This window comes from Triturus cristatus, chromosome 5_2 (assembly GCF_964204655.1).
Source record: "Triturus cristatus chromosome 5_2, aTriCri1.1, whole genome shotgun sequence".
Taxonomy (NCBI): Eukaryota; Metazoa; Chordata; class Amphibia; order Caudata; family Salamandridae; genus Triturus; species Triturus cristatus.
The window spans coordinates 793,925,821-793,953,026 of record NC_140588.1 but is presented as its reverse complement, the minus strand read 5'-3'; the positions used below and the strand labels follow the sequence as shown (position 1 = coordinate 793,953,026).

Sequence of the window (27,206 nt, the reverse complement as noted above, 5' to 3'; positions counted from 1 at the left end):
GACTTTTTGTTAGAGACACTAAGTTCTACACATAGAACAAGTCAATATTTGCCTATGTTAAAAAGCATGATGAGGCATGCCAATGACATTTTTAAAGACCCTGTATGTGCCCATATATTAACACCTAGGGTTGACAAAAAATACAATGCTCCACCGTCTGACCCCATTTTTATTAAGGGGCAATTACCTTTAGATTCTTTAGTAGTATGTAATAGGCTCAAAAGAGCAAATTCACAGACTTCAGCAGACGCACCTCCTCCAGACAAGGAGTCTAAATTAATAGATGCATCAGGTAAAAGAGTAGCTGCTCAATCCTCTAACCAATGGCGCATTGTCAAAACACAAGGCTTATTAGCCAGATATGATAGGGCCCACTGGGACGAACTGGAAGGCCTGACCCAACACCTCCCAGATGAGCGAAAGAAAAGAGCACAAGAATTAGTGCAAGAAGGTAAACTACTATCTAAATCCTCCATTAGATGTGCTCTAGATGCTGCTGACACTGCAGCAAGGGGAATTAACACCAACATTCTCCTTAGACGACATGTATGGCTCAGGAGTTCAGGATTTAAACCGGAGGTTCAGCAAATTATCCTCAATACTTCTTTTGACAAAGAACACCTTTTTGGACCTCAAGTAGACGAGGCACTCGAAAAAATAAAAAAAGACACAGAGGTAGCAAAATCTATGGGAGCACTTCAGTCCCCATCTAACAGAGGCTCCTTTCATTGTAATGCCTCCTCATATAAATCCAACACGCAACCCTCTCCATCTACAGGTTTCTATAGAGGTGGGTACAGAGGAAACAATTTCAAGGGTAGAGGTAAATACACACCAACAACACGTACCTCCCCATCTCCCAATAAGCAGTGACTTGCCTACAATTCCCCCCAATCATTTTACACCTGTTGGGGGAAGACTTCAACAATTTGTTCCCATTTGGCAATCAAGAACATCAGGCAAATGGGTATTAGACATTATCCAACATGGTTATTGCCTGCAGCTTACCAGCAATCCGTTTCAGCACCTACAGCTCCTCAAATAAGAAGTACAAGCTCTTTTAACAAAAGGAGCTATAGAACCAGTTTCATTACAAGACCAAGGGTCAGGCGTTTACTCACTGTACTTCCTAATTCCCAAAAAGAATGGGTCCCTAAAACCAATATTGGACCTAAGGATGTTAAACCTGTACATACTGTCAGAACATTTCCATATGGTTACGCTTCAGCAAGTGCTCCCACTTCTACATCAAGGCGAATTTATGTCCACATTAGACTTAAAGGACGCATACTTCCACATTCCTGTTCACCGAGCACATCGCAAATATCTCAGATTTGTGATAGCAGGAAATCACCATCAGTTCAAAATACTCCCCTTCGGAGTTACTACTGTACCCATCCTGTTCACAAAATGTCTAGCAGTAGTAGCAGCTCAATGCAGAAGACAGCATATTCATGTCTTCCCATATCGAGACAGTTGGCTCATCAAAGCCAGCACACAGCAAAAGTGCTTGCAACACACTCAGACTACATTACACCTTCTCCATCAATTGGAATTTACAGTCAATACGCAAAAGTCCCATCTTCAACCCTTACAAATGCAGTCCTATCTGGGAGTGACTCTAAACACTCACACAGCTCTAGCCTCTCCCAATGCAGCCAGGGTTTGAAACCTTCAAACTCTGTTACTAGAATTTCAAACCAACCAATACTTAACAGTCAGGACTTTCATGCAACTACTAGGAATGATTGCATCATGCATCACAATATTGCCTCATGCAAGATTACACATGTGTCTCTTACAGGAATGCTTAGCAGGTCAGTGGAATCAATCACCGGGTCAATTAACAGATCTACTGTTGGTAGACAGCCGTAACCATTGCTCTCTGCAATGGTGGAACACACCAAACCTATCAAAAGGGTGGCCCTTCATCAACCATGTTCCACAGATCATTCTAACAGCAGATGCATCTTTCACAGGTCAGGGTGCCCATCTACAGAATCTAACAAATCAGGGTCTATGAGACAACAAGCACAAAAGTATCCTCAACAACTATCTAGAGCTTCTAGCTGTGTATCTAGCACTAAAAGCTTTTCAGCCTCACCTCATAGGAAAAGTTGTACGAGTCCGCACGGATAATATGACAGCCATGTACTATGTACAAAAACAGGGGGGGACACATTCTCTCCAACTATCATGCCTCTCTCAGACCATTTGGCAATGGGCAATTCATCTCAGAATTCATGTTCTGGCAGAACACCTACTAGGCGTGAACAATCAAATTGCTGACCTCCTCAGCAGGATGCCGCAACAAATATACAAATGGGAACTTCATCCCCAGGTTCTCCTTTCATACTTCCAAAAATGGGGATTTCCCCAAATAGATCTGTTCGCCACAGCAGACAATTCAAAATGCCTAAACTTCGCCTTCAGGTTCCCACACCCTCTATCCAAAGGCAATGCCCTATGGATGAACTGGTCAGGGATATTTGCTTATGCTTTTCCGCCTCTCCCTCTCGTTCCGTTTCTGGTTCGGAAACTCAGGCAAACATCACTCACACTGATTTTAGTGGCTCCCACATGGGCTCTACAATCATGATTCACCACACTCTTATAACTATCAGTGGTTTCACATCAAAAGCTGCACCTCAATTCTAGCCATCTCACTCAGAACCAAGGAGAAAACAGACACCCAAACCCCAAGGAGCTCAACCTAGCGAAATGGCTCCTGAAGTCATAGAGTTTGGATAGTTACATTTACCACCAGAGTGTATGACAGTCCTTAGAGAAGCAAGATAACCTACCACCAGGGCATGTTATGAGGCAAAATGGAAGAAATTTGTTGTGTATTGTAACAACAACATTATTAATCCTCTTGATGCATCTATACAAAATATTGTTGGTTACCTTTTGCATCTACAGCGAGCTGGCTTAGCCTATACATCCATTTGGTTGCACCTTGCAGCAGTAGCCACATATTTGCAAAACAGACAACACTTATCCTTGTTCAAGGTTCCTGTAATTAAAGACCTTTATGGAAGGCCTTAAAAGAGTAATACCACCCAGAGTACCACCTGCACAAGTTTGAAACCTTAACATCGTTCTCACAAGGCACATGGGTTCACCTTTTGAGCTATTACACAATTGTTCATTGCAATTTCGTTCATGGAAAGTTGCCTTTCTAATTGCTATCACTTCATTAAGGAGAGTTGGTGAGCTACAGGCATTAACCTTAGAAGAACCCTTCTGTCAAGTTCATAAAGATAGAGTAGTTCGTCACACAAACCCAAAATTCCTTCCAAAAGTGGTTTCTGCTTTTCATATTAAACAATCAGTTGAGTTACCTGTGTTTTTTCCTCACCCTCATTCAGTGGCAGAAAGGGCTCTTCACACACTTGACCTTAGAAGAGCACTATTATACTATATTGAGAGGATAAAAGATTTTCATAAAACAAAGCACATTTTTGTGGCATTTGCTTCCCCCCACAAAGGCAATCCTATCTCTAAATCTGGTATTTCTAGATAGATTGTTAAATGTATTCAAACTTGCCATGCTAAATCTAAAAGAAGTCTATCTATACCTCCTAGAGCACATTCCACTTGAAAAATAGGAGCATCTATGGCCTTTTTAAGTAACATTCCCATAGCTGATATATGTAAAGCAGTAACATGGTCTACACCACACACTTTTACTAAACATTATTGTGTGGATGTGTTAGCACGTCAACAAGCTAATGTAGGACAAGCAGTGCTAAAACACTTTTTCAAACAACTGAAACACCTACCAGTTACCCACCACTTTGGGAGAATACGGCTATATAGTCTATGCAAAGCATGTGTATCTACAGCAGACATGCCTCGAATGGATTATGTCATTTACCCTGTAAGCATCTGTTCTTGGCATGTAGGGATGTAGATTCACATGCGCCCTCCCGCCTCCCCAGACACCGGTGGTTGTTGCAGTACTCATTATTTACATTACATACGCATGGACATCCCTATACTTTTACTTCCTCTATTCTCACCCTCTTGCGAGAAAATTATCTTACAATGGAGTTGATGCCCATGCGCAATATCACCTTACCTCGTGACTGGAAAAGACTTCTTTAAAGAAAAACAACTTGCAAACATCCGGACCCAACACTAGATGGCAGGAGTATGCAAAGCATGTGAATTTACAGCTCTACATGCCAAGAACCGCTGCTTACAGGGAAGGTAACATAATCCTTCCACATTCCCATCCTGCCTGCCCAAAGATGTTACCTGCGGTTCACTGTGGGACAAGAGCACTTTCAGTTTGCTGTTCTTCCTTTTGGCCTTCCCAGTGACCCTCTCGTGTTCACCAAGGTGGTGGTGGTGGTTGCTGCTCATCTGCGGAGATTGGCGATACCAGTCTTTTCCTATCTCAACTACTGGCTGTTGAAGGTGGCTCGTCTCATGCAATTGCCTCTTACCTCTAGCCTACTGCAGACTTTTTGCACTTGATGGGGTTTACTATCGATGTGCCGAAGTCATACCTGATTCCCTCTCAGACGCTCCCTTTCATTGGAGCTGTTCTGAAATGGTGCAGTTTCAGGTTTATCCTCCTGAATCTCGATTCGAGGATATTCTGGCTATGATACTGATGTTTCAGCCTCTATCATGGGTTTCGGTGAGACTGACTCTGAGGCTGCTGGCCCTTCCCCAGCCAGATCTGACTGTGGTGACAAATGCATCACTGCTGGCATGGGGTGGCCATGTGGGAGAGGTGGAGATCAGAGGCCTCTAGTCTCTGGCAGAATCCAGGCTCCACATCAACCTGCTGGAGCTTCAGGCAATCCAGCTGGCATTGAAAGCATTTCTACCCTCCCTCAAGGGAAGCTAGTGCAAGTATTTACGGACAACACCACTACCATGTGGTACCACAACAAACAGGACGGGGTGGGGTCATGGACCAATTACCAAGAAGGCCATGCGCTTCTGGACATGGTTGTAGTGTCAGGACATATCTCTGGTGGCTCAACATCTGGCGGGCTCTCGGAATGCCTGGGCAGATGAACTCAGCTGAAAATGCTTAGCAGATCACGAATGGCATCTCCACCTGGAGGTGATGCAAAGTCTCTTTCAGCAGTGTGGAGAGCCTTGGTTAGATCTGTTCATCACCGCCGAGAACATACATTGTCAGCAGTTTTGCACACTAGAGTGTCTAAGGCAGCTCTCTTTTTTCTTGAGTGGAGCTCTGGCCTCTTGTACTCCTTTCTGCCTATATCACTCTTGCCCATAGTTCTCAAGAAGATCAGAAATGATTGGGCCCAAGTCATCCTTGTGGCTCCGACTGAGCTCAGAGAGTTTGGTATCCTGAGCTGTTTAGCATGGCCTTCAGTTCTCTAATTATGCTGCCCCTTCCGGAGGCTCTTCTGTCGCAGCAGCAGGGGAGTGTTCTCCACCCGAACCTGTCAATGCTCCTCCTTCATGCATGGAGATCGAGCGGCGACAAATGATAGCTTACGATCTTCCGCCCAAAGTCTGCAATGTTATCTTGGCTGCCAGGCGTCCCTCCACCAAGACAGTATGTGCCTGCAGCTGGAGAAAGTCTGTGGAATGGAGAAGCAAGTTGACCGTCTTTCTGCTTCCCTTTCTCAAGTCCTTCTCTTTATTTTCTCCCTTTCCCAGCAGGGCCCTGTCTTGGGCACCTTAAAGGGCTATCTTTTTGCCATGTCAGCCTTTCTGCGGTTGCCTGATCAGCCATCCCTCTTCATATTCCCTGTTGTAAATGGGTTTTGAAAGGTCTCCAACGTATGTCTCCATCTTTACCTCATGGGACCACAATTTAGTATTTACATTTGTAATGTGCTCTACCTTTAAGCCACTACATAACTGTAAAACAAATGGTCGATGGTATAATGGTAGGAAAACTGGCGCCACAAGGGTGATGTCACAAAATATCAATATATAGGACTGTATTAATTCAACGGTGCTGTAGGGTGGAGAGAACCACCAGCGCCCCCAAAACTTGTGGCATAGGCTACAAATGAACGAAATTACAATCCCCAGCACACGTTTTCTATTTTAAAGACATGAAAGCAGTAACATGCGAAAGGACACGCAATTGCAAAAAACACCATAATGAGGGTCTTCCTTTCTTTTATTCTTTTCCTCTTTTTTCTTTTTTATTCGAACAAGTTCTTAGCCAGCCAACACGTGTTTCGTTGCTACATTGGGAATATAGACCTGCGACTTTTTCAAGGCTCAATTGTCCCTTGTCCTGATCTTTTTCAATTGTGGTGATAATTCCAACCCACAGGGTACGTAGCCGAAGATATTCGTATGGTACGCTATTCGCTTTCAATATTTGTCTAATATCATAACTGACTTTCCTGGTCAATGTTCGAGTTCCGGTGCCTCGAGTATGAGCTGGCTAAGAACTTGTACGAATAAAAAAGAAAAAAGAAAGGAAGAACCTCATTACTGTGTTTTTTGCAATAGCATGTACTTTCGCATGTTACAGCTGTCATGTCTTTTAAATAGAAAACGTGTGCTGGGGATTGCAATTCCGCTACATAACTGCCCTCTCAGGCTACTTACCATCATGATGGCATTCCTTGTGGCAAGTGGTCAGTGAGCTCCAGACTTTGTCATGTAAGCCTCTGTACCTAACCATCTTTCCAGACAAGCTGGTTCTTCGCACTAGAGCTTCCCTCTGCCGAACGTTGTCGCTCTCTTTTATGTAGGCCAATCCATCACCCTGCCTACCATTTATGCTCTTCCGCATCCCTCTAAAGAAGTGGAGCGACTCCATTGAATCGACCCAAAAAGAGCGTTGTCGTTCTACCTTGACTGCTCGAGAGAATTCTGGGTGGACGACCAACTCTTGGTAGGGTATCTCGGACCCATGAAGAGAAACGCTGTGCAGAAATGGACCATCTCCCTATGGATCGTGCTCTGCATTAAAATCTGCTATGCATTCACCAAGAAGCAACCCCTGAGAGTTTACGTGCTCATTCTATCAGAGGTAAGGCTGCGACCACTGTGTTGGCACGCAGAGTTCCGATCCTTAACATCGTTCAGGCAGCAATGTGGACATCTTGGCACACGTTCACCAAGCAGTACCGCCTGGACAGTCAGGTCTGTTGGGATATCCATTTTGTCCATTCGGTCCTGCACGACTTTATATTAGGAACTTGTTCTGCAGAAACACCATTGAGGAGGTATTGCATGGGTATCTAGTCTATGGTAAGCAAGTTAGTTACCTTCGGGAACACTTTGTCTGGTCGGGACTCTGTCTAGCCGCAGCCTCCTTACTGACCAACCAATCCTCCCTGCTCTGCATACAGATTTCTAGGATCAAGGCTGTACCCTTTCAGGGCCTTAGTTTTCCACACCAGTGGTCAGTGTTCTTTGTGGCTCCACACGAAAAGAAACTGACAGCGTGCTGGGGTTGCACCTATATAGGCGTCGCCCACGTCACTTCCGGCACGGGTACCGCCGGCACACAGAGTCGGACGACGCCACCAACTGGCATGCATGGCTACTGTTCAAGAATTTCTTTATTTTTGTCCTCATTCAGCACATGATCTAATGACCTGTACCTTTGTCTTGCCTTACGAAAGAGAGACCAAACAAAGCCCGGAGTTTAAGCAGTTTTCCTCCTTCTGGTATATCTCTCACCTCATCCAATTCTTGCCGCAGCTGCATCGGATCAAGCCGATATACGGAGGGGGGGTCCTTGCAGCAAAAGCGGAGAGTTATGTAGGTATAATCATTGGACAGATATTTAGATCTCTTATCCCCTTTATTTTCAATTATCCCCACCCACCTCTGCAACATACCCCAGAATCTTTTCTTTTTGGACCCCCTTCCCAATAAGTCCATTTTAGACACATAAAACATGGAGTCTAGCCACTTCAAGTGTCGAGGTGAAGTTTCTCAGACCCAGTTACAGCAGATTACTCTTCTAGCCTGTAGGATTGCATAAAACAACAAATCTCTAGTGATTCCTACTACCCCTTCCATTACACCAAAAATAATTAGTGAAAGGCTTACTTTTATTTGTACCCCCAAAATACCTGAGGGTGTCAGTTCTACTTCCTCCTAAAATCTCTTAATCTCTGTGCATTGAGAAAACATGTGGACATGTGTTACCTTTTCCAAACCACAGTTTGCACATGACATCGATCTTCCTTTTCTTCCCAGGTGTTATATATGTCCTGTGGAGTGAAAAGAGGTGGTTTCTTTATAAAAAAAAGCAGGCTTGACAATGGAAAATATTGTGTGCATCAATACTTGCCACGTATATTGTAAGTCGCCCCTCGGCAATCATCTTGCCCATAAATGTTCTGCCAGGGTGAAGTCTCCATCCATGATGTCTTGTAATTCCCAAAACCAAAAGGAGACTTCTTTCTTTCCTGGGGCTTTCCTAGTAAGTAGCTCTTCCAATTCATTTCCGATACCCAAAGGCCTTTTTCAACTCTGTTCCCAACTCTTCAGTTGCATATATTTAAAACGTCAGATTTTGCCCCCAAGAGGTCTTTTAACTCATTCCATGCCATTAGCTGTCTACCTTGAGTGATCTCTCCCCAAACGAGTATCCCAGCATTTCTCATTGATAGCGCTAGTTTATGAATAAGACATTCCGGAGTCCCTGGTGATTCCCAAATTGGGGCTGAGAAGGAGTAGTACTCTAGTTTAGAATATTGTCTTATCATGTACCACATTCTGGCAAATGCATAAAGCACTTTTAGTTTGATTTTTTTAAAGAAGTTTTGGTCCCCAAATTTCAAGGGAAATCTGTTTATACCCATCTTACTTTCTTTTATCTTTGCCAAATACATAGTTCCTACATCTGAGCCATCAGGTGTGTTCAAAAGCATTCTGGAGTTTGTGATCTGGAAGGCCCAAGCATAGAATTGAATGTCCCATTCTCTCTTCTTCTCCGCAACTTTTTCCACGAGATCTGAACCCCCTTATGAGCCCAAATAAAGGCATTTATTGCCTGTTGGATTTTATCTATTGCCGCTTTCTCAAAATGTAAGGGGATAGTATTAAAGAGATACTTTATTTTTGGCAGTATCACCATTTTGATCAGATTAACCCGCCCAAAGATCGTTTGGGGGAGGTGTAGCCAATTCTTCATTAGCTGCAAAATTTCTGTAGATATCTTATCCAAATTTATTTCGGGGATTTTGTTTATATCTTCCACAATTTTTAGACCCAGATACTTCATCTCATTCTTGATCAACGGGATATCCTTCCTCTGATTTCAAACCATAATCTCTGTTTTCCCCTCATTAACCAGGTACCCAGATAGTTTACCGAAGTCCAGAGCCAAATGTATAGTGGCTGATAATTCGACCTCCAAATCAGAGGAGAAGATCACCAGATCGTCTGCATATGAAGCCGCTTTCTTTATCCAACCTCCTCAGGAAAAAGGTGGAATGTTGTTTGCCATTCTAAGTTTCTGTGCAAAGAAATATTAAATAAGAGGGGGAACAAGGGACACCCCTACCTTCTGCCCCTAAATTTTTTAAAGGGTGGGGATAGGTTACCATTCACTAGGACTCTAGCTGAGGGGTCCTGGTATATCAGTCGGACTGCTCTTCAGAATTTTCCCCCAAGCTTGAGACGTTTCAAAACCGCAAGCAAATATGACCACCTAACTCTATCGAATGCTTTGGAAGCATCTAGCATTATAACTGCTATGGAGTTGGAATAAGCGGATACCACATCAATTGCTCCTATGAGCCCATAGGTTAACTCATGTATATATCACCCTTTGATAAATCCCTTCTGATATTTATGGATCACCTCTCTGGCTACTTTACTCAATCTCCCAGACAAAATGTTTGTAAAGATTTTACAGTCTGTGTTCAAGAGATATTACAAACAAGTCCTGGGCACATGTTTAAGGTTTAAAGTTAATACAATTTGGAAATCAAAAGAAGGTCGACACAGGTAGTTCCGTGAATGTTGTTTTTATACAAGTTGAATTTCGTCAAAGCAAAAGCGCCAGCCGACACGTGTTTCGTCAACAGGTGACTACCTGTGACTCTTCAGGGCTGATAAAAGCGCTACGGTTGAGCGATCGAAGAACCGGTGATATTTCCAACCCGGTCGATGGGTAAAAATGAATCTCGAAATGTACGATCAAAGGTAAAGGAGTCACATGGGCGGATGCGTCCGTGTTAGCGTGGAGCCTGGTATAGGTGGGCCCAGCTTGTTTGTGTCTCGCTACCGAAATGCGCATTTCGGCAACAAGACTGTTAATTTTGAGAAATTCTCCTACTTCGACTTTCAAGTCTTCCTTTGCTGTTGTGTCCGCCAAGATAGTACGATCTAGTGCCCACCTCCTTTCTGTGGGTCGGCTAATATTCCTAATTGGTATGGTTGCCGCTGAATGGTCTGACAAATGGGCCGTCAAGTACCCAATATTGAAGACTCCGCTCCAGTAGGAAGTAATCAATCCTTGACCTATGCCCATATTTTTGGTATAATGCGAGGCTCCCTGCAATGTTCCCACCCTCTCCCTCCATAAATCACTAAGCGAATATTGCTTCATCATGGGCTTCAAAAAGGCGTATGATTTGGGAGTGGGTATAGCTCTGATTTTACTAGATTTATCTGAATTCAAATCCAAAATAACATTAAAGTCTCCTGCCCTAATAACAGGGCCTGAGAAGTCCAACAGGTTAGTAAACACTGCTTGTAACGGTTCACATTCATCGTGGTTTGGGCCATAGTAGCCCACTAATGTTAGTGGGATGTCATTTATTTTTATGCTTGCTATTATCCACCTGCCACCCGTATCGACTCTTGTGTCCATAAGCCATACGTTTCCCCCTTGTTTTTTATCACTATTACCACCCCTCTTATATTAGCACTCTGCTCTGTGCATACCATCTTCTGCACCCATCTTTGATTTTTAAACAGCTTCCGACACTCCTCTTTTACCAGATGTGTTTCTTGTAAAATCATGATTTGTGCTGGAGAATCTCTAAGATACTGTAGTATCTTATCCCTTCTCCCCATCATACGTAACCCGTTGACATTCCATGTTAGTATCTTGAGTCGTCATCTCCTTGCTACGCTTCCCCCTTCCTTTACTTGAACACTACAGTCCCTATTAACTATCCTATGTCCCTCTGAGGTGTTCGTGGAATTTGTCTAAAAAAATGCTCGCACATGCTCCCCACCCAGTGTTCATCCCCCTACCCCCTCCCTTTGGCGAACCCACCCATACTTCCTTCTGGACCTGGTGTTAGTCCAATTTTCTTTCCAGCCCACCGGCACTCACCACCACCCACATATATACATAAAAAGAAACTCATGTTAACCCCAACATCCTCCCGTGTTTTCTCTGTCTCTGATTTTCTTTCATACATCAATCCCTAGGTTCTTTTCTCCCGTTCTTTTTTTTTTTTTTTGAAAACTTTATTGTGCAAAACAACATCATTACAAATATGGGCCTACAACCACAAGGGCCGGCCGCTAGTATATGCAAATCAATTGCTTAAGGTCACAAAGCAGCGACTGATCCCCAGAGGTCCAGCAGAATTACAGGATATATATTCGGCAACTCAGAAGATAGGCAGAATACCAATATTTTAAAGTTTAAGAGAAAGAACAAACAAAAAAAAAAAACAACAAAAAAAACAACAAAACAACACTCAAGGCGAGAAACATTCTAAACGGTGTCGAACTTCGATGAGGGGGGACCTATCATACCAGGTAGAGAATCAGGAGGACAATAGAGATGACCAGGGGGAGGAGGCAGTGGAGAAGGCGGGACAATCAGCAAAAGAAGTACAGTATTCTAGGAACCTCAGGATCAGGGGGACAGAGAAATGTCCGGAGTGTCCTCAAAGGGGGGCGTACAGATGTTACCTCGGTAGGTGTTCCACTGGCCCCAGATTTTATTCCACGCCCTAGGCTTGCCCCTAGCCAGATAGACCGTCTTCTCTCTAAACATGCACCAGTCTCTGTTCTCCTTCCATACTGACACGGTGGGAGGCCGTCGGGAACCCCAAAGCTGCGCAGTATCCCTTTTTGCAATCATGTTCCCAAGTGCCGCCCACCGGGCCCGGGCAACGTCGTAATCATTCGGCTCCCACACATTCAACAGACATCTACGAGCCTCAGGCAACAGAGCGACCCCAGTGACACACTCCATTACAGCATGCACACGGTGCCAATACGCCGCAACCTCATGGCACTCCCAAAGGATATGAAGGAAGGTGGCGCTCATTCCACATCCGCACCTACACAACCCATCCGAAGAAAAACCCATAGCAACCAAACGAGGACCCGTCACATAAACTCGGTGAAGAATTTTGAACTGGATGAGACGGAGACGGGCGGGAATGGCGACCTCTTTCGGGGAGGACAGTGCAGACTGCCAGTCTTCGTCATCCAACTCCAACCCGTCTCCGGTCCAGGCCTTCCTAAGATGCACAAGGAGATCCGCCCGATTGTTGATTAATTTCTTATAAATCAAGGAAATCGTACTATCGGGCAGATGACCATCAAGTATACGGTCCTCGAGTGGGGAAGACACAGGGACAGTGGTACCGGCCGTGAAGACCGACAGCAAAGCGTGGCGGACCTGTGCATATCTGAAGAACTCCCTCTCACTCAACTCCTACTCGCTCTGAAGCACCGCAAAGGACTTGACTGCACCTTTCACCCAAAGATCACCCACTCTGCTAATGCCAATCGTATCCCAGTTCTCAAAACCTTTCGTTGTCCAGAGGCATCCCAATCGTTCCGAAGCAAACAAAGGGGTCGCTCGTGTCAATCGATCATTCCATCCCATGGCCACATTGGCATCCTTCCACACACGTACCGCAATCTTAGTGGGTCCCGTTAGATTCCTCCCCACTGTCCGGGAGTAGAGCGCTCTGTTGAAGTTGCCACCAGGCAACTGATATTTGTCCATCTCGAAAGCCGGATTTGGACCGGGTGCATACGTAGCATGGTTGATGGCGGACAACTGGGAGGCCCAATAATACCTCCTGATGTCCGGGAGCGCAATGCCCCCATCATACCAGGGGAGAGTCAGTTTTGCGAGAGCGATGCGTGCGCGACCGTCCCAAACAAGTCTCCTCTGTAAACCCTCCACCTCCCGGAAGTAGGCCGCTGGAATAATATCAAAGGAGTTCTGGAGTGCGTAGAGAAATCGGGGCAGGGACATCATTTTAAAAAGGGCCGCTCGACCGAGTGGCGACAACGGCAATTTACGCCACCGAGCCACGTCCAACTTCAATCGCCAGAGAGGAGGAAGGAGATTATGCTCGTGTCGGACCGCCGGGTCCAACGATACGTAGACCCCCAAGTACTTGAAACCGGATTTCGAAATGTGAATGGGAAACCTATTCGGTGAGGGGGGAAGGCCACCAGAGATAACATACACACACGATTTAGACCAATTAATGATCAAACCGGAGTTTTTACCGAAAGAAGTGAGGACGTCGAACAGGACGTTAGGGGGTTCACGCGGGGAGGTGAGGTACAAGAGAATATCGTCGGCGTACAATGAAACCCGATCCTCAAAGTCAGGGGCCCACTGAATGCCCTTTATCGATGGTTCCCATCGGAGCCAGGCTGCAAGCGGTTCTAAAGCAAGAGCAAAGAGCAAGGGGGACAACGGACACCCCTGCCTAGTACCCCTCCCGAGAGCAAAGGGCTGGGACACCCTACCATTGACAACAACCTGAGCCAGCGGATCCGTATATAGAAGTCTCATCCAACTAATAAATCCCGCACCGAATCCAAACTTCGCCAGAGTGGCCCAAAGATATGGCCATTCTATCGTATCAAAGGCCATCGTGGCGTCCAAGGAAGCCAAGATGGCCGGCTCAGAGAGAAACTCCGCCCTGGCGAGAACGCCATGTAAGCGCCGCAAGTTAAGAGCAGTGTTCCGGTGCGGAATGAAACCCGACTGATCCGGATGGATCAGGTCACAGATGACAGCGAGTAAGCGATTAGCAAGGACCTTGGCAAGAATCTTAGGTTCAGCATTCAATAGGGAAATAGGCCTGTAAGAGGCACAACGATCACGAGGCCTGCCCTCCTTAGGAATCACAACTATAGTGGCCAGACGCTGATCACAAGGGAGGGAACCAAGCTCACGCGACTCCAGAAACATATCACGGAGAAACGGTGCGACTTTATCCGGGCGCAACTTGTACAATTCAATAGGCAATCCATTGGGGCCCATAGCTTTGCCAGAACGAAGGGAACAAATCGCGGCAGCAATCTCGTCGGCCGACAACGATGCCTCCATGCGCCCTCGATCCTCTTCGGACAGGCAGGGCAGCGCAATGTCCCTCAACAAGAGACGAGAGTCATCCTCATCTCTATCAGACACCGGGGAGTAGACCACACAAAAATAGTCAGCGAAACACTCCACAATCTCGCCAGGGTCAGTCACATGCACACCATCAGAATTCTGAAGCACGGGGACCACACGGTTCGCTCTCTCCTTCTTATCAAGCCATGCAATCAATTTACCCGCCTTATCCCCGACATCATACAGTCTACCTTGCTGTTCCCTGTACATTGTCTTGGCAGCATCCGTAACAAGGGATTTATATTCAAACTGTTTCAAGCTAAGGGCGTGGAGCCTATCCTGGGTAACACCTAAGTCTAGATTAGCCTCCAACTCCAGTATTTCGGCCTCCAGCTTCACGACCTCCCCATTCCTAGCTTTCTTGGTCTCGACTATTAATGATAGGGCCTGTCCACGAATAACAGTTTTGAAGGCTTCCCAAAGGGACACTGAGGACAAAACAGACCCCTCGTTCTCCAGGAAGTAGTGGTCGAGCGACTTAATGAGGCTGTTGCGAGTCTTGGGGTTGCGCAGATGCCAGGGGCTAATAGGGGCGATCCGTCCCGCGGCTTGCGTCCCAGTGTCGAAAAGAAGCCACACAGGGGAGTGATCTGAGATGCCCCGGGCCAGGTGTCTCACCTCCCCAACGTGGGGGGACTGGGCCGCGGGCATGAGGAAGTAATCAAGCCTGGAGAGACTCCCATGAGCCCCGGAGTGGAAGGTGTATTGACATTGCGTCGGATGCATTAACCTCCAGCAATCCACCAAACCAAAGGTGGCCAAAAACCCACCAAGCCATGATTGGGAAATGGGAAGGGCCCTGGGGGGGTGGCGATCCAGATCGCCGGATAGCACGGAGTTGAAGTCCCCACCCACGAGGAGAAGACTATCGGGGAGTTCCAGCAACATCCGACCAACATCAGAGAAAGTGGAGGTCTGGAGGCCTGGGGGAACATATATCGTGACTAAGGAGAGAGTCTTACCCTCCCACCTACCAGTTAGGGCGGCATAACGCCCTCTGTCGTCAAGGATGACATCATCAATCTCGAGTGGGAGGGAAGACCGGACCAGAATACCAACCCCTCGGGAACCAGTGGTGAACCCAGAGTGTGCCACCAATCGGTACCCCCACCTATTCATAGCATGACACACGTTGCCAACCAAGTGCGTCTCCTGCAGGAGTACCACATCCGGCGTCAAACGACGCAAATATTGCAGTACAACACCCCGTTTAATACGATCCCCCAATCCATTGACATTCCAAGATATCAACCTCAACCCACTACCCCCCATCCCCACAAGAGTTGCATGAGTCCCCCCACAGAGAGCAGGACACCTGAAACAGAGAAAGAACCAATATGCCACCTTGAGAAAAGAAAACACGAACACAAACACCCCCTCCCACCCCCAAACCAAAACCCGTTACAACTCCCCCCTCCCTGCACCCCTGCAGACTAAAAAGCCAACCCAAAATGCAGTGTGCCTGTCGCCCTAACAATCCCATTCTACAAAAAGACCCCGGAGGAGGAGAGAGGCCCGTCTCCACCCGCCACCCGGACACGAACTACTATAAGGCAAAATATACAGGAGAAGTAGAACCCAACTGAGCAATGCCCGATTGTCAAGGTTAGGGACCAAAGGGTCACTTCTGTGTAGGCTCACCACCCTCAGCACCGCCAGGGTGCCCCGTGCGATCGCCCTGACCAGGTAGAGAATCCAATCAGTCACTCACACTGTCCGGTCGCTCGAAAAAGAAGGTCCGTTCCTCGTGTTCCACTCGAAGCCTGGTAGGAAAAAGCATAGCATACTTCAATCCCAGGTCCCGGAGACGTCGCTTAACCCCCTGAAAGCCCATCCTCTGCCTCTGGACAAGTTGAGTGAAATCCGGTAAAAAGTTGACAGAGGAGTTTTCAAATTTCACCGGGCCGTGCACTCTCGAAGCTTGCAAAATCGCATCACGGTCTCTGAAATGAAAAAGTTTTGCGATGATAGGCCTCGGAGGAGTGCCAGGCTTGGGCTTACCGCCCGGGACACGATGTGCATGCTCCACCGCGAAAAACTTGCTCAGTCCAGAAGGGGCAAGATGGGTGAGGATTAGATCTTCGACCAGGAGGTCAACCGAACGAGTCTCGGGATTCTCTGGAACACCTATGACGCGAATGTTGTTGCGTCTTGCCCTGTTCTCAAATTCCTCCAGACGCTGGGACATCAAGTCGTTGGCCGATTTCAGATTGCCATGGTCTGTTTGAAGTTCCGACACATCGGCCGTGAGGCTGGAAGTCTTCACGTCCAATGACTTGACCTTCTCGTTAGTCTTAGACAGGTCGGCCATGATTAGAGTGACATCAATGGCGACCGTGTCAATTTTACGAGCCAGAGCCTCATACTGCTGGCCGATGGTCTTCTTCATGCCGGTGATGGCGCCCATAATGTCCTGCAGGGACAAGTCAACAGGGGCAGAAGGGTCGTCTCTGGCGTCCTCCGGGGTACTGCTGGAGAGCCCGGGGGAGCCTTTGGCTTGAGTGTAACGGTCCATAACATTTGTCTGGAACGGTCCCCCACGAAGAGGCGTCTTGGTCTAAGAAGCTGGCTCGTACGATCCGAAGAAAGTCACGACTTGACCCAAGAGGCTATAATAAGGAGGCAGCGATGACACTGAGTGGAGGCTGGATTGGTCCCCGGCCGAGCGAAACGGTCTCTCAATCAGACCATGTCAGGATCCGGAAACGAAACCGAAAGTGGGGGTACGGCCACAGATGAGGACCCACTGCCGTTGTTGTTCAACTACGTCCCGGCTCCACAAATCACCAAGTCCCCGGCACGGCCTCCAGGTGGGCCCCAAAAGTTCAAAGTGCTGTAATTATGGTCGCCCAGGTCCGATTCAAATTCTGGAAAGAGTTATGGACTCAGTCGAGGTTCACCTTCGAGGGTCCGTCCGAGAAATCAGGATATCATCAGGATAAATTGCGAGGAGTGGCGAGGGTCCGGGGAGCCCTGTGCTCACGCGACCATCTTGGATGCGCGCTAAGCTCCTCCTCCTTTTCTCCCGTTCTTGATGGCCTCCAAGAGATTGTCAGCCTCTCTTACACTTCTCAACAGATGCATTTCATTGTTGTGCATGACTCTCAGAGATGCCAGGAATCTAATCTGAGCTGTTGCCCCTGCTTTTTTAAATTCATCTAAACGCATTCCCAGTTCCCACTGTCTATTTAAAGTGACCTGGGCTAAGTCCGATGTAATCTCAAATGTGAAGTCCTTCCCCCTTCAAGTCTTTAAATTTTAATGCACAGGAGAGTATTTTTTCTTTTAGGGCGTATGTTTGAACGTTAAGAAGGATCTTCCGTGGCTACACCCTATTTGGGTTTTTTCTAAAGGGGTCCCTGTGTGCCCGTTGGATATATTTCTCGATGGCTGCCTTAATCTCTTAAATCTGAACTGCTTCCTTTATTATGGAGAACACAAACATTTTTGAGATCATCACCTTCCTTTCCCTCTGGGACGTTCAATATTCTCAAGTTATTTCTTCTTGAGTTATTTTCAAGTTGTTCCATTTTCTCTTGCAATTCCTGCTCTCCTCGCTGTAATGTTTGAATCGCACTTTTACTATCATTTAGATCTTTTTTCAGCTCCACAACATTAGCCTCTAATGTTTGTGTTCTCACTGTCAGGGAGTCTATTTTCTTCTCTAGAACCTCACAAAAATGACGTATCTCGCCCTGGTTAGCCACTGATATTGCGAAGCCGTTTCTGATGTCCCCAGAGAGTGAGTGAGTGAGTCTCTAAAGAAGAGGTTGCGCCCCCACCTCTTCTTCCTCTCCTACAAGGTCCTTTAAGGGTCTATCCGGCTGAGGTTCCTCCCTATTTTTATCTGGATGCAATCACCAATGCCATCCCCCATCTGGGACTGACTTCCAGCTCCTTCTAATGTTGTTCCTTGACTAGGCTTTACAGGGCAGGCTATCTCCCCCTCTGCCGCCATTTTGAACATAGCTGGGTGTTTTCCCAAGCTTTTCTCCTGGCTTTGGAGAATTACCCCGGGTGGAAGTACCTTAAAAAAGGTCCTCAAGGACGGAATAACTTTAACTGTGCAGCTCACAATTTCATTGTGTCCTCTTTAACCTCCCCTAGTCTCTGTGTCTCTTTTCCTGGTTTCCCCTTCAATCTACTGCCCTGCGAACCCTGTGAGCCAGACCCTTCTGTGGTAATCTCAGGAATACCAGCCCGGCCATCTGAGGGAGCTACCCAAACCTGTTCAAAGCATGTTTGTTCGTTGCCTTCCTCCCCCAAGTTATTGGCCTCTTCTTTTTGTCCTTTAGCCGTATCAAAACTTTGTATTTGTGTCTCTGGGCCAACCCTCCTACATCTCTGATATACTGCTACCTTGCCTGAAAGCTGCTTCTCCGGTTTTCCTCTTTTTCTTCCGCCGACAAGGAGCTAATCTCTCTTCCCTCTCAGGCTCGGGGAAGCCTCCAGACCTCCCACTGATGCGAGAGCAGCACTTGTGCTGACGCTGCTCCTGCTGCTCCCGCTGCCCCGTAGGAGAACTTGCACTACCGCCCTGCAGCTCTTCCTGAGCTCAAGGGCCGCCTTAATCCAGCAGGTCTCTCCGATGCAGATCTGCTTTGGGTTTTTCGCATCTATAGCCGTCATTGCTGGCACTCCAGGCACTGTCTGCAACAAACCGGTGAAGCACATCAACTTGCTCGCCCATGGAGGGGGTTCAATTTGTCTGGTGGTGGAGTGCACTCAGCAGCGCCTAGCGACATTGTCTGTTGCACCTGCCATGTTCTCTGTTCAAAAATGTATTTCTTGATCCAGTCTGACGCTTGGGGATAATTCTAAAGTAAGGCAGCTGCGGTAAGTAATTTGTTCTTCAGTCTGATTTTCCTTGCTCACTGTTACTATTTCCAAATGTTCAACACCTGTGATAATATCCAGTCACAAAATACCCAATCGTTATTGCTGCTTTGTATACTACAAATCAGTACTTGGTGTTGTAAGTCATATTCATTTATTTGCAACACTTTCTTGGTGTACAGATGATGGATTACTTAAACCAGCTATGCAGCTCTCCAGATATTTGGGCTAAGGTCTGTGTATTTATCAATTCGTTTTTTTTTTTGCAGAATTCCTCTCATAATGATCAGAAGCAAGGACCACCTTTGTTTTACATTTAGTAACTGCTGCCAATCAAATAGCCACAAAAAATAAGGTGATGTAAGGAATATTCTCATTAATCTCAGCCACTTGTGACTGCTCGGGTCATATTCCAGTTCAATGTGATTCTCTCCCTATGCTGTTCTAGACCGAGACCAGCTTATGCAAATCAGCCTTGGTCTAGCTCCAATAGCTACAGACTAGCCCGAACTGCCTAGCCAGGTCTCCTCCATGCGGGAAGAATAACATCCTCATCCCGCTTAGGCCTCATCAGTGAGGTATAGCTTTGGTCTTGTTACAAAGTGAGCCCAGGACATCCGTCTTGGCGTACTTGATGCTCTAAAGGCGTGACCTGCCACAAAAACAAGTAATGGATTAGACTGCCGCATTTCTTTCCAGCCCGGGCCTTTTCTCATTAAAACCCTGAACTTTTTGCATATGAAGTATTGTTTAATCACCCTTCAGTTAGTCTCTGAAGGCTATTAGCTAACCAGCATCCGTAAAATATAACAAGATTATTTGACTGTTAGCACGTTGAAACTAAGAATATGCTCAAAAAGGCATCATTTTGACTGGCAGAAAGGTGGTTAGTGGTCAATCTTAACAAAGGCAATCAGTATACAGGTGTATGGTTTTCTCCGTCTGTAACTGGGGAAAGAATGTATACAACTCCTGCCATGTGTCCATGGCTAAATCCTTTTCAGTAGAGGATCATCAAATTCTTCTAAATGGATTTGTACGTTTTTAGTGTTAAAAATCTAGCCCTTTCCTAGTTCTCAAATCGTTTGGCGTTCAGAACGCTACAGGTGTCACTTGCCCTTTTCATCTCATGAGTCAGAATTTAAGGGTGTGGTGTCCTTCAGTTATCTATATTGTCTCACCTTCTTGTAACTGGTCTGATCCCCTGGCTCTCCTGATACAGTCTCTTCACTATGTTATTTTTCTTTATGCAGATGACAATCAGATCATCATAAAAATTCATTGTGGTGTGAAAAATATTGCTGCTCAGTTTTTCGACTGTGTGTTAGGGTTGAGAGCTGGATGAATTTAAATCATCTTAAACCTAATGGTGACAATACAGAGATTCTTTGCCCCATTAGACATTCAGTGGGACCAAAGGCTATTGGTTCCTTTTTCACAAGGAGAGACCAAGCCAGGGCTGTTGCTAGAGCTTCAATTTACCCTGTAACAATATATGTTACAAATAGGTGGACAATGAAAAAGGCGCAATACAATTACGTTCTATATTTATCTAATTTTTATACTTATTTCATGAAATTCAATTTGAATCGATACGTGCCAGCATGGCAGAGTTCCTCTGATCTAAAGCAAGCCTGATTGTGTCAGTGGCCTCCACCAAGGCCGACCCGTGCTATACGAAGCACAGAAACCTGACTGGAAGGTGTCTAATAGTAAATGGGTTTCTAGAAAAGAAAAAAAGTTGATGGTTAACCAGGGTCTCTGTAACTTTCCCTAGAAAGGGAAGCAATGATATTGGTCTATAACTGACCAAATCTGTGGGGTTGGCCGTTGGGTTTTTAAGGATAAGTCTATCCCGAGCAGCTTTCCATTTGGTTGGAAGAGCTTTATTAATCTAAGGTCCAATGAAAACTATATCTTGGATATATTATAAGTTATCTTTTGAGTTCGTTTTATGGAATTTAAAAAAGTTGATCATCGGGGTATTGCAAAGATAGGTTGTGTTCTTCCACTCACAATACTATCTGTTGGCATGGAGGGTGCCTTATCGATTAACAGCGTTCACGACGTTTTGCCTTACTTTTGTGTGTTAGGCGTGGCTTCTAGTGTAAGCCTATAATGTGAATATCGGATTCTAAAGCTGGTTATTTATTGATATGACGTAGTAACAGAGTGAATCAAACGTTGTTTCCCACTGTTGCTACATCATAAAGGAATGTGGACTGCTCTTACTGGCCTCTCAGTGAACCTATTAGCTTAGCACTGGCTCTACTCTGATTGAGAGCATAGAGCGCAGCTTTGGAGGTGGGGCCCAGAGGGTGGCAGGGGTGGGTGGCAAGGAGCCAGGTGTGTTTTCTTTTTCATTTGGGATAGGGAGGAGAAGTCATGTTATGTATGGCTCCTCCATTACTCTTCAGCCCCTGCATAGCAGTTAAAAGTAGGTATGGATGATTTGGGGGCCATAAATAACAACATTATAGCTGGGAAAATATAGATTGGAATAACAGCAATATTTTTCACATTGTAGTTTCAGAATGACATCAAGCTTTGCTTCCATTGTCCATTTGATGTCACTCAGATGCCTTTGGCAGAAAAACAACTGCTTATTCACTGTTACACATCTATAATTCTATATGCTATCACATGCAGCATACAAAGGGATTAATATTATTGCTCCCTTTTTGGAAAACCTATAGGCACTTTCGAGCACGCTCTACTATCATGTATGCCCCTGACAAAGTGAAGGCAAATGCTTCTTAGCTCAATCTTGAAAAAAACAGGTTTGTGAACTATCAAAGTACCCTCCATATGGTGTTTACGAGGAGCATTTAATTATTGTTTTATACAATTGTTTAGATCATTTGCAATGTTGTTTTTTGATAGAGAGTTTAAATCCCTTTTATAAAAGAGTAAGTGTGATGATTTTGTTTTATTTATGTACGTTTGCATTACTTTTGTTCCTACTACATGTATCAATGATTCATATGAGCCTACATATAGTAAATAAATGCAAACCCACATTGTCCAACCAGCTTTTAGACATCCTCTCATCTGATGGATTTAATTGATGGTGTATCCATTTTTTTTTAATTATTTTTTTTAAACCGTTTTTATTGCAGAATCACAGGAGAATCGTCGTACATGCATTGCGGCCCTGCACCGCTAGCGCCAGTGCAGGTCCTTTGTTGATGGTGTATCCATCACCTTGAATACATCCCAGGGCAGGTTTCCAGATCATGAATTAGTTAACAATCCGATGTTTGGGGATTCAGAGAGCTTCTGGTAGAGCCCTCTGGTAGTGTCAAGGAGGTGCAACATCATCACACTTCCATGCCAGTGTTCTATAGATCTGAGAATGTGCAGCTGGAAAAGAGAACGCCTTGTATTTCCTGAACAACCATGAGAAATGCTGGGATGGAAATGTACTCAAGTATTTTTGCACTTCAATAAATGCATAATGAGTTGTCCAGGAATGTAAGAGGCAATTACGAGGACTTGCTAAACGTGAAGGAATTAACAGTCATTGATTTCCATCATCCAGTGCTCATTATCTGTCTAATCACCCATGTTAATCAGGCTTTAGATACTGCATGCACATGCAGCAATGCCTCCTATCTCTGAAGCTCAATCTGCATTAGACATAAAAGTATGTTTGTATTGGCATTTATGCAGCGCAAACCTAACTAGGAAGAAAAGGAGGGTGTACATAACTTGGGAGAACATTTTACAAGGGTGTGTACATCCAGTGGGAATTATATAAAAACAATGCATATATTACATGGCACATTTTTAGACACAGTGAGATTAATTGATTTGCGCAGACTCACAGAGTGTGGATTTATGCTCACTGGCCGGGATTCGAATCCGGTTCTCCCAGTTCCAAAGTCAGCAGCTCTAACCGTTAGGCCACTTCTCTCTAAAGTCAGCTATGTGGCTGTCCCATTACCTATTTTCTAATAATTGATACCAGTACCTTTACCTTATGTTGTTCGGTGTCCTCTGCATAAATAATGTAAGGTCCCTGGTGAATGCCAATGATACCTTGAACAGATGCCCTCCGCTGATCGTCGGAGGGCACAATACACACAGCTCTAGTTTAATGAGCTCTCTATGCCCTATGCGTGCCTTAGAAATGTGACGATTTCTTGTGACTCGCTCCTCAAGCTTGCCTAGCTAAAAGCTCCTACGTCTGAATATTCACATATACAAGAAGGTCAAAAGCTCTGCAAATCACTGACGTATATTTGAAGTCCTCTCCCTAGACTGCTGTCTTGTGTTGAACATCGGGCTTTTCATTACAGTTTGCCTGAATGCTAATAAAAGCATCCTTTGCTGTCATGTGCGCTCCTTAATTTAATTATATAACAAGCCTACAAAGTCAGAATTGAATCAAATCTTTTTTTTCCCAGTGTTCCATAGAACGAAAAAGAGCCGCCCCCCACCCCCCGCACACCCTGATATTAATACCACCTCAAACTGCCGCGTTTAAACATTTTCTTAATTTTATCTTGAAATTACTTCAGAAGGAATTAATTCCATTCTGTATAACTCAACCTTAAGATAGTCTGCACTTAATAAATGTTAAACTCAAATCCATAAATATGCTGGCAGTGGGCACGGTTGGTGATTGTGCGGTTGATGTAGCCAGTGGGTTTAGGTTAATGAAAGATAGGTCGGCAGAGAACCCTGCGAGCAGGCAGCACCGGAAGAGCACACGTCACTAAAAGCCCTGACGTCACATGCACGCGTTTTGTCGGACACCAGTTAGTGCCTGTGAAGGAAGCCCTGTGATTTCCTTATGCGAAGACGTGGGATCCAGAACGAAGTCACGCTCACGAAGAGCAGAGCACGTGCTTGGTCTTCTGCACCAAGGCCTCACGGCCAGAGCTCGGTTTATTTGTACTGATTGAAAAGTATATCAATAGAACACTTCTACATCTCTCTTGCAATTTGGGAGAGGACGGGGCCTAACGGCTAGGGCGGTCGGTCTCAATGAATCTGGTTCGAGTCTCGACAACGACGCTCAGCATCCTGTGATTCTGGGCAAATGACTTAATCTCCTGGTGCCTAACAAAATGAATGTGTCCGTCCGTAACGCAACTGGTGCTCCTGTGAGGCTGGTCAAGTTCGGGTCGGGCAAGTTCGCGCTACATGAAACTCCCAAAACCAAATAAACTGATTTTCCTGTTGTCAGATTTCCAGATGTTATATTGTATTCGCCTATTTTTACTGTCTTCAGTTTAAGGACGAAGGGTCGCACTGTTTGCATGGCTGACACGTTTTAGAATATTTCACTCTTGGGTTTGTGTGGCATTAAAGAAAATGATGTTGTCTCTTTTCCAGTTCTCTGCACGGCTCCAAATAAGTATGTTGTTGTGGATGCTGCCGGCGCAGTCAAGCCTCAGTGTTGTGTGGACATGTAAGTAGTTAAAACTGTTTTTAATCCTACTAAGATTTTTCAGCAGTTTCATTAAGAATGCATTGATTTCTCTAACGCTGATGCCCTTTTAAAAACAGGCATTGGCAAAGGCAATAGGTTTCTCCTATGCAAGACCTATTGGTGTTGTCAATGTTTATTGAGAATGTTACACCGCAGCCGAGCTGTTGTGCAACAGGACTAAAAGTAAATAAAAATAAAGTGTTATGGCGCAGCCAGCTTGTCCGCTTCATAGCGCTTTGTTTTTATTTACTTTAATACAGGTTGCCCATCAGCCTCTGCCGATGTGCAGTATGCCTTAATTCAGTTCAGAGGGAAACAGGGAAGTGGGGGGCTGAGGGGAGAGGTGAAGTAACCCTCTTCTCTGGGGAGAGCATGTGACGTAACGGCCAACGCTGCTGACTGGGGAACCGGGTTCCACTCTCAGTGTCGGCTCCACACCACATCCTGTGATTCTGGACAATTCACCTAATATCCCTGTGCCTAAAAACAAAAATGAATGTGTCCTTGTGTAATGTAACTGAGAACGTACGAATACACTCTTCAGAACAGCAAACTCGTAGGACTTGCGGCAACATTAAGCAACAACAAGCTCATCGCTGACGAAGACTAATGTGACAAGACCCTGCCCTCTTCTGCTAAAACCAGGGGAGATCTAGTGTAGTCAGTTGGGTTCCGTGCCTGGGACAGGCACAGGCAGAATTCGAAAGCAGATAGGCACTGCCCCTTTTAACATTTGTGTTTTTTTAAATTACAAGTGCTGTGCAGGTGAAACCTAATACAATGAATACTTAAAAACTATGACGCAGCAATGTAAGGACTAGGGAAATAAATAACAAGCATTGTCATAGCCAATAGGTCTTGCCTTTGGGGCCTTATAAGTGTTTTGCCATGCCGCGCTAAATCCTGGCTTTATTCTTGAAATTTGTGAGACAGTCATTAATACTATAAGAGTAAGACCCATCGGCATGTTTGGTAATCCTGCCCTAGGTGTTTGAATAGATGACTGCATGCACAAGTGTTTTTAAATGCAGCTCTTTGATGGCAGTTCTTAGCTCACTGTGCTAGATTACTATTGTAAATTGTGAACTGCACAGTAATAAAAGGATCTCTGTGACAAAAGCAGAAATCCACAGTGCTATACACATAAAATACACTGCTGTGATTTGCGTGGTACACATTTTTTGCAGCAGTCACATTAACCCTGAAAAATGGGTACAAAAAAAAGACATAAAACAACTAGTTTATAACCTGGTGAAAATTAAAAGGGCTAAACAAGCACTTTAAATTTACAAGGATAAAATCACAGCAGTGAAAACAAGAATGTGTGGCACTGCAGAGAAGTGTCCAATTCAATAGTCCCGTGTTTTAATCTCTCGGGCTACATTTCTTTTGGTTTGCAATGCCAAGCTAGGACATCCGCAATCTTGATGTAAGAGATCGGCGACTACTTCCTTAGCAAAGGAGTTTACTTGCAAACTAAATAGGAAACCCACACATTTCTCCTTACACTTTGGAAAAACTAAAAGTTACAGGATATATAAAAAGTTATGCCCCTTGCAGGAAAAAAAACACACCAGGCGCAGAAAAGCGACCTAGGTTAATTAGGTTTCCATACCTTGGCTCAATGAAGGCTGTGTTCACAAGTACTATTCTCTGCCAGAGACGGTGTAAATGCAGACTGCACTTACACAGTTACAAATCCGCTGATGTGAGTAATCAGACAGAAGTCCACTGGCTACCCAGTCAGGTGACTGCTGCCCCGCCGCAGCATTCCTTCCCTACTGCAAATCAGGAGCGAAGCTCATAAAAACAGTGCCCTGTTTATATACGGCTCATTCAGAATAGTAAAGTTATAGTGAAGTCACATGAAGCAGCACGTGGGACCACAGAGGCGATGGAAGGGCAAGTCAATCAAATAATCTTCAATGGACGTCATAACTTGGAACTCAGAATTATAATGAGGCACACCGTGTATGTGGTGGGGGGGGTTAAGGCTGCTTAACCACATTAACAGGGAATCTAGGCATGCTTTTTAAGATTTGTATTTCACGGATCACTCGAAGCATAACGATCAACATGCTTCTACGGAATTGTATTTCATATTTGTATAGCACCCTGATTCCACTAGGGTGCCCCATAGCGCTTAATGCCTAATCAAAATGTAAGGTAAAGTGTAACACAATACTAAATACAATGGCCACAATCCACTAGATATAGCAAGCACTTCACGGATGGACTTTGTACTCTGACTAAGGCTTTGGAACAGTCTAGCGAGGATTTCAGACTTAATACCAGCCTGCTGTAACTCAGGAGCTGCCCACCCATTCAAGTCTTATCAGAATGATGAAATGTGTCTACAGGTCCCTCGCAGTCACAAGCGTATCTGCTATACTAATTAAACAAATTAATCTATGGGGGCAACGTCTACAATAAGAGAGCAGGAGGAGACAGGGGATTGTAATGCCAAGCAAAAGGCTTGTTTGCAGGCACAACACAGGCTTTTGAGTGGTAGTTTGCGATTCCCTGGTGAGGGTGCATCGGCATCGCAAAACGGGCTGTTTGGACGTTACAAAAGCAGTATGTTGTATTAGTATTGAAGTACTTGTA

At 45.3% G+C, this 27,206-nt stretch overlaps 1 protein-coding gene across 3 annotated transcripts in view; it reads left to right on the top strand.

The window, feature by feature from the left end:
* The window catches only part of MOSPD1 (motile sperm domain containing 1), a 216,160-nt gene that overhangs the window by 115,176 nt on the left and 73,778 nt on the right, over nucleotides 1-27,206 (top strand). For all 3 annotated transcript variants that reach the window (XM_085607919.1, XM_085607920.1, XM_085607921.1), the window contains exon 3: nucleotides 24,503-24,578. In XM_085607919.1, the coding sequence (XP_085464045.1) occupies nucleotides 24,503-24,578 (76 nt within the window). The remainder of the gene's footprint in view (nucleotides 1-24,502; nucleotides 24,579-27,206) is intronic.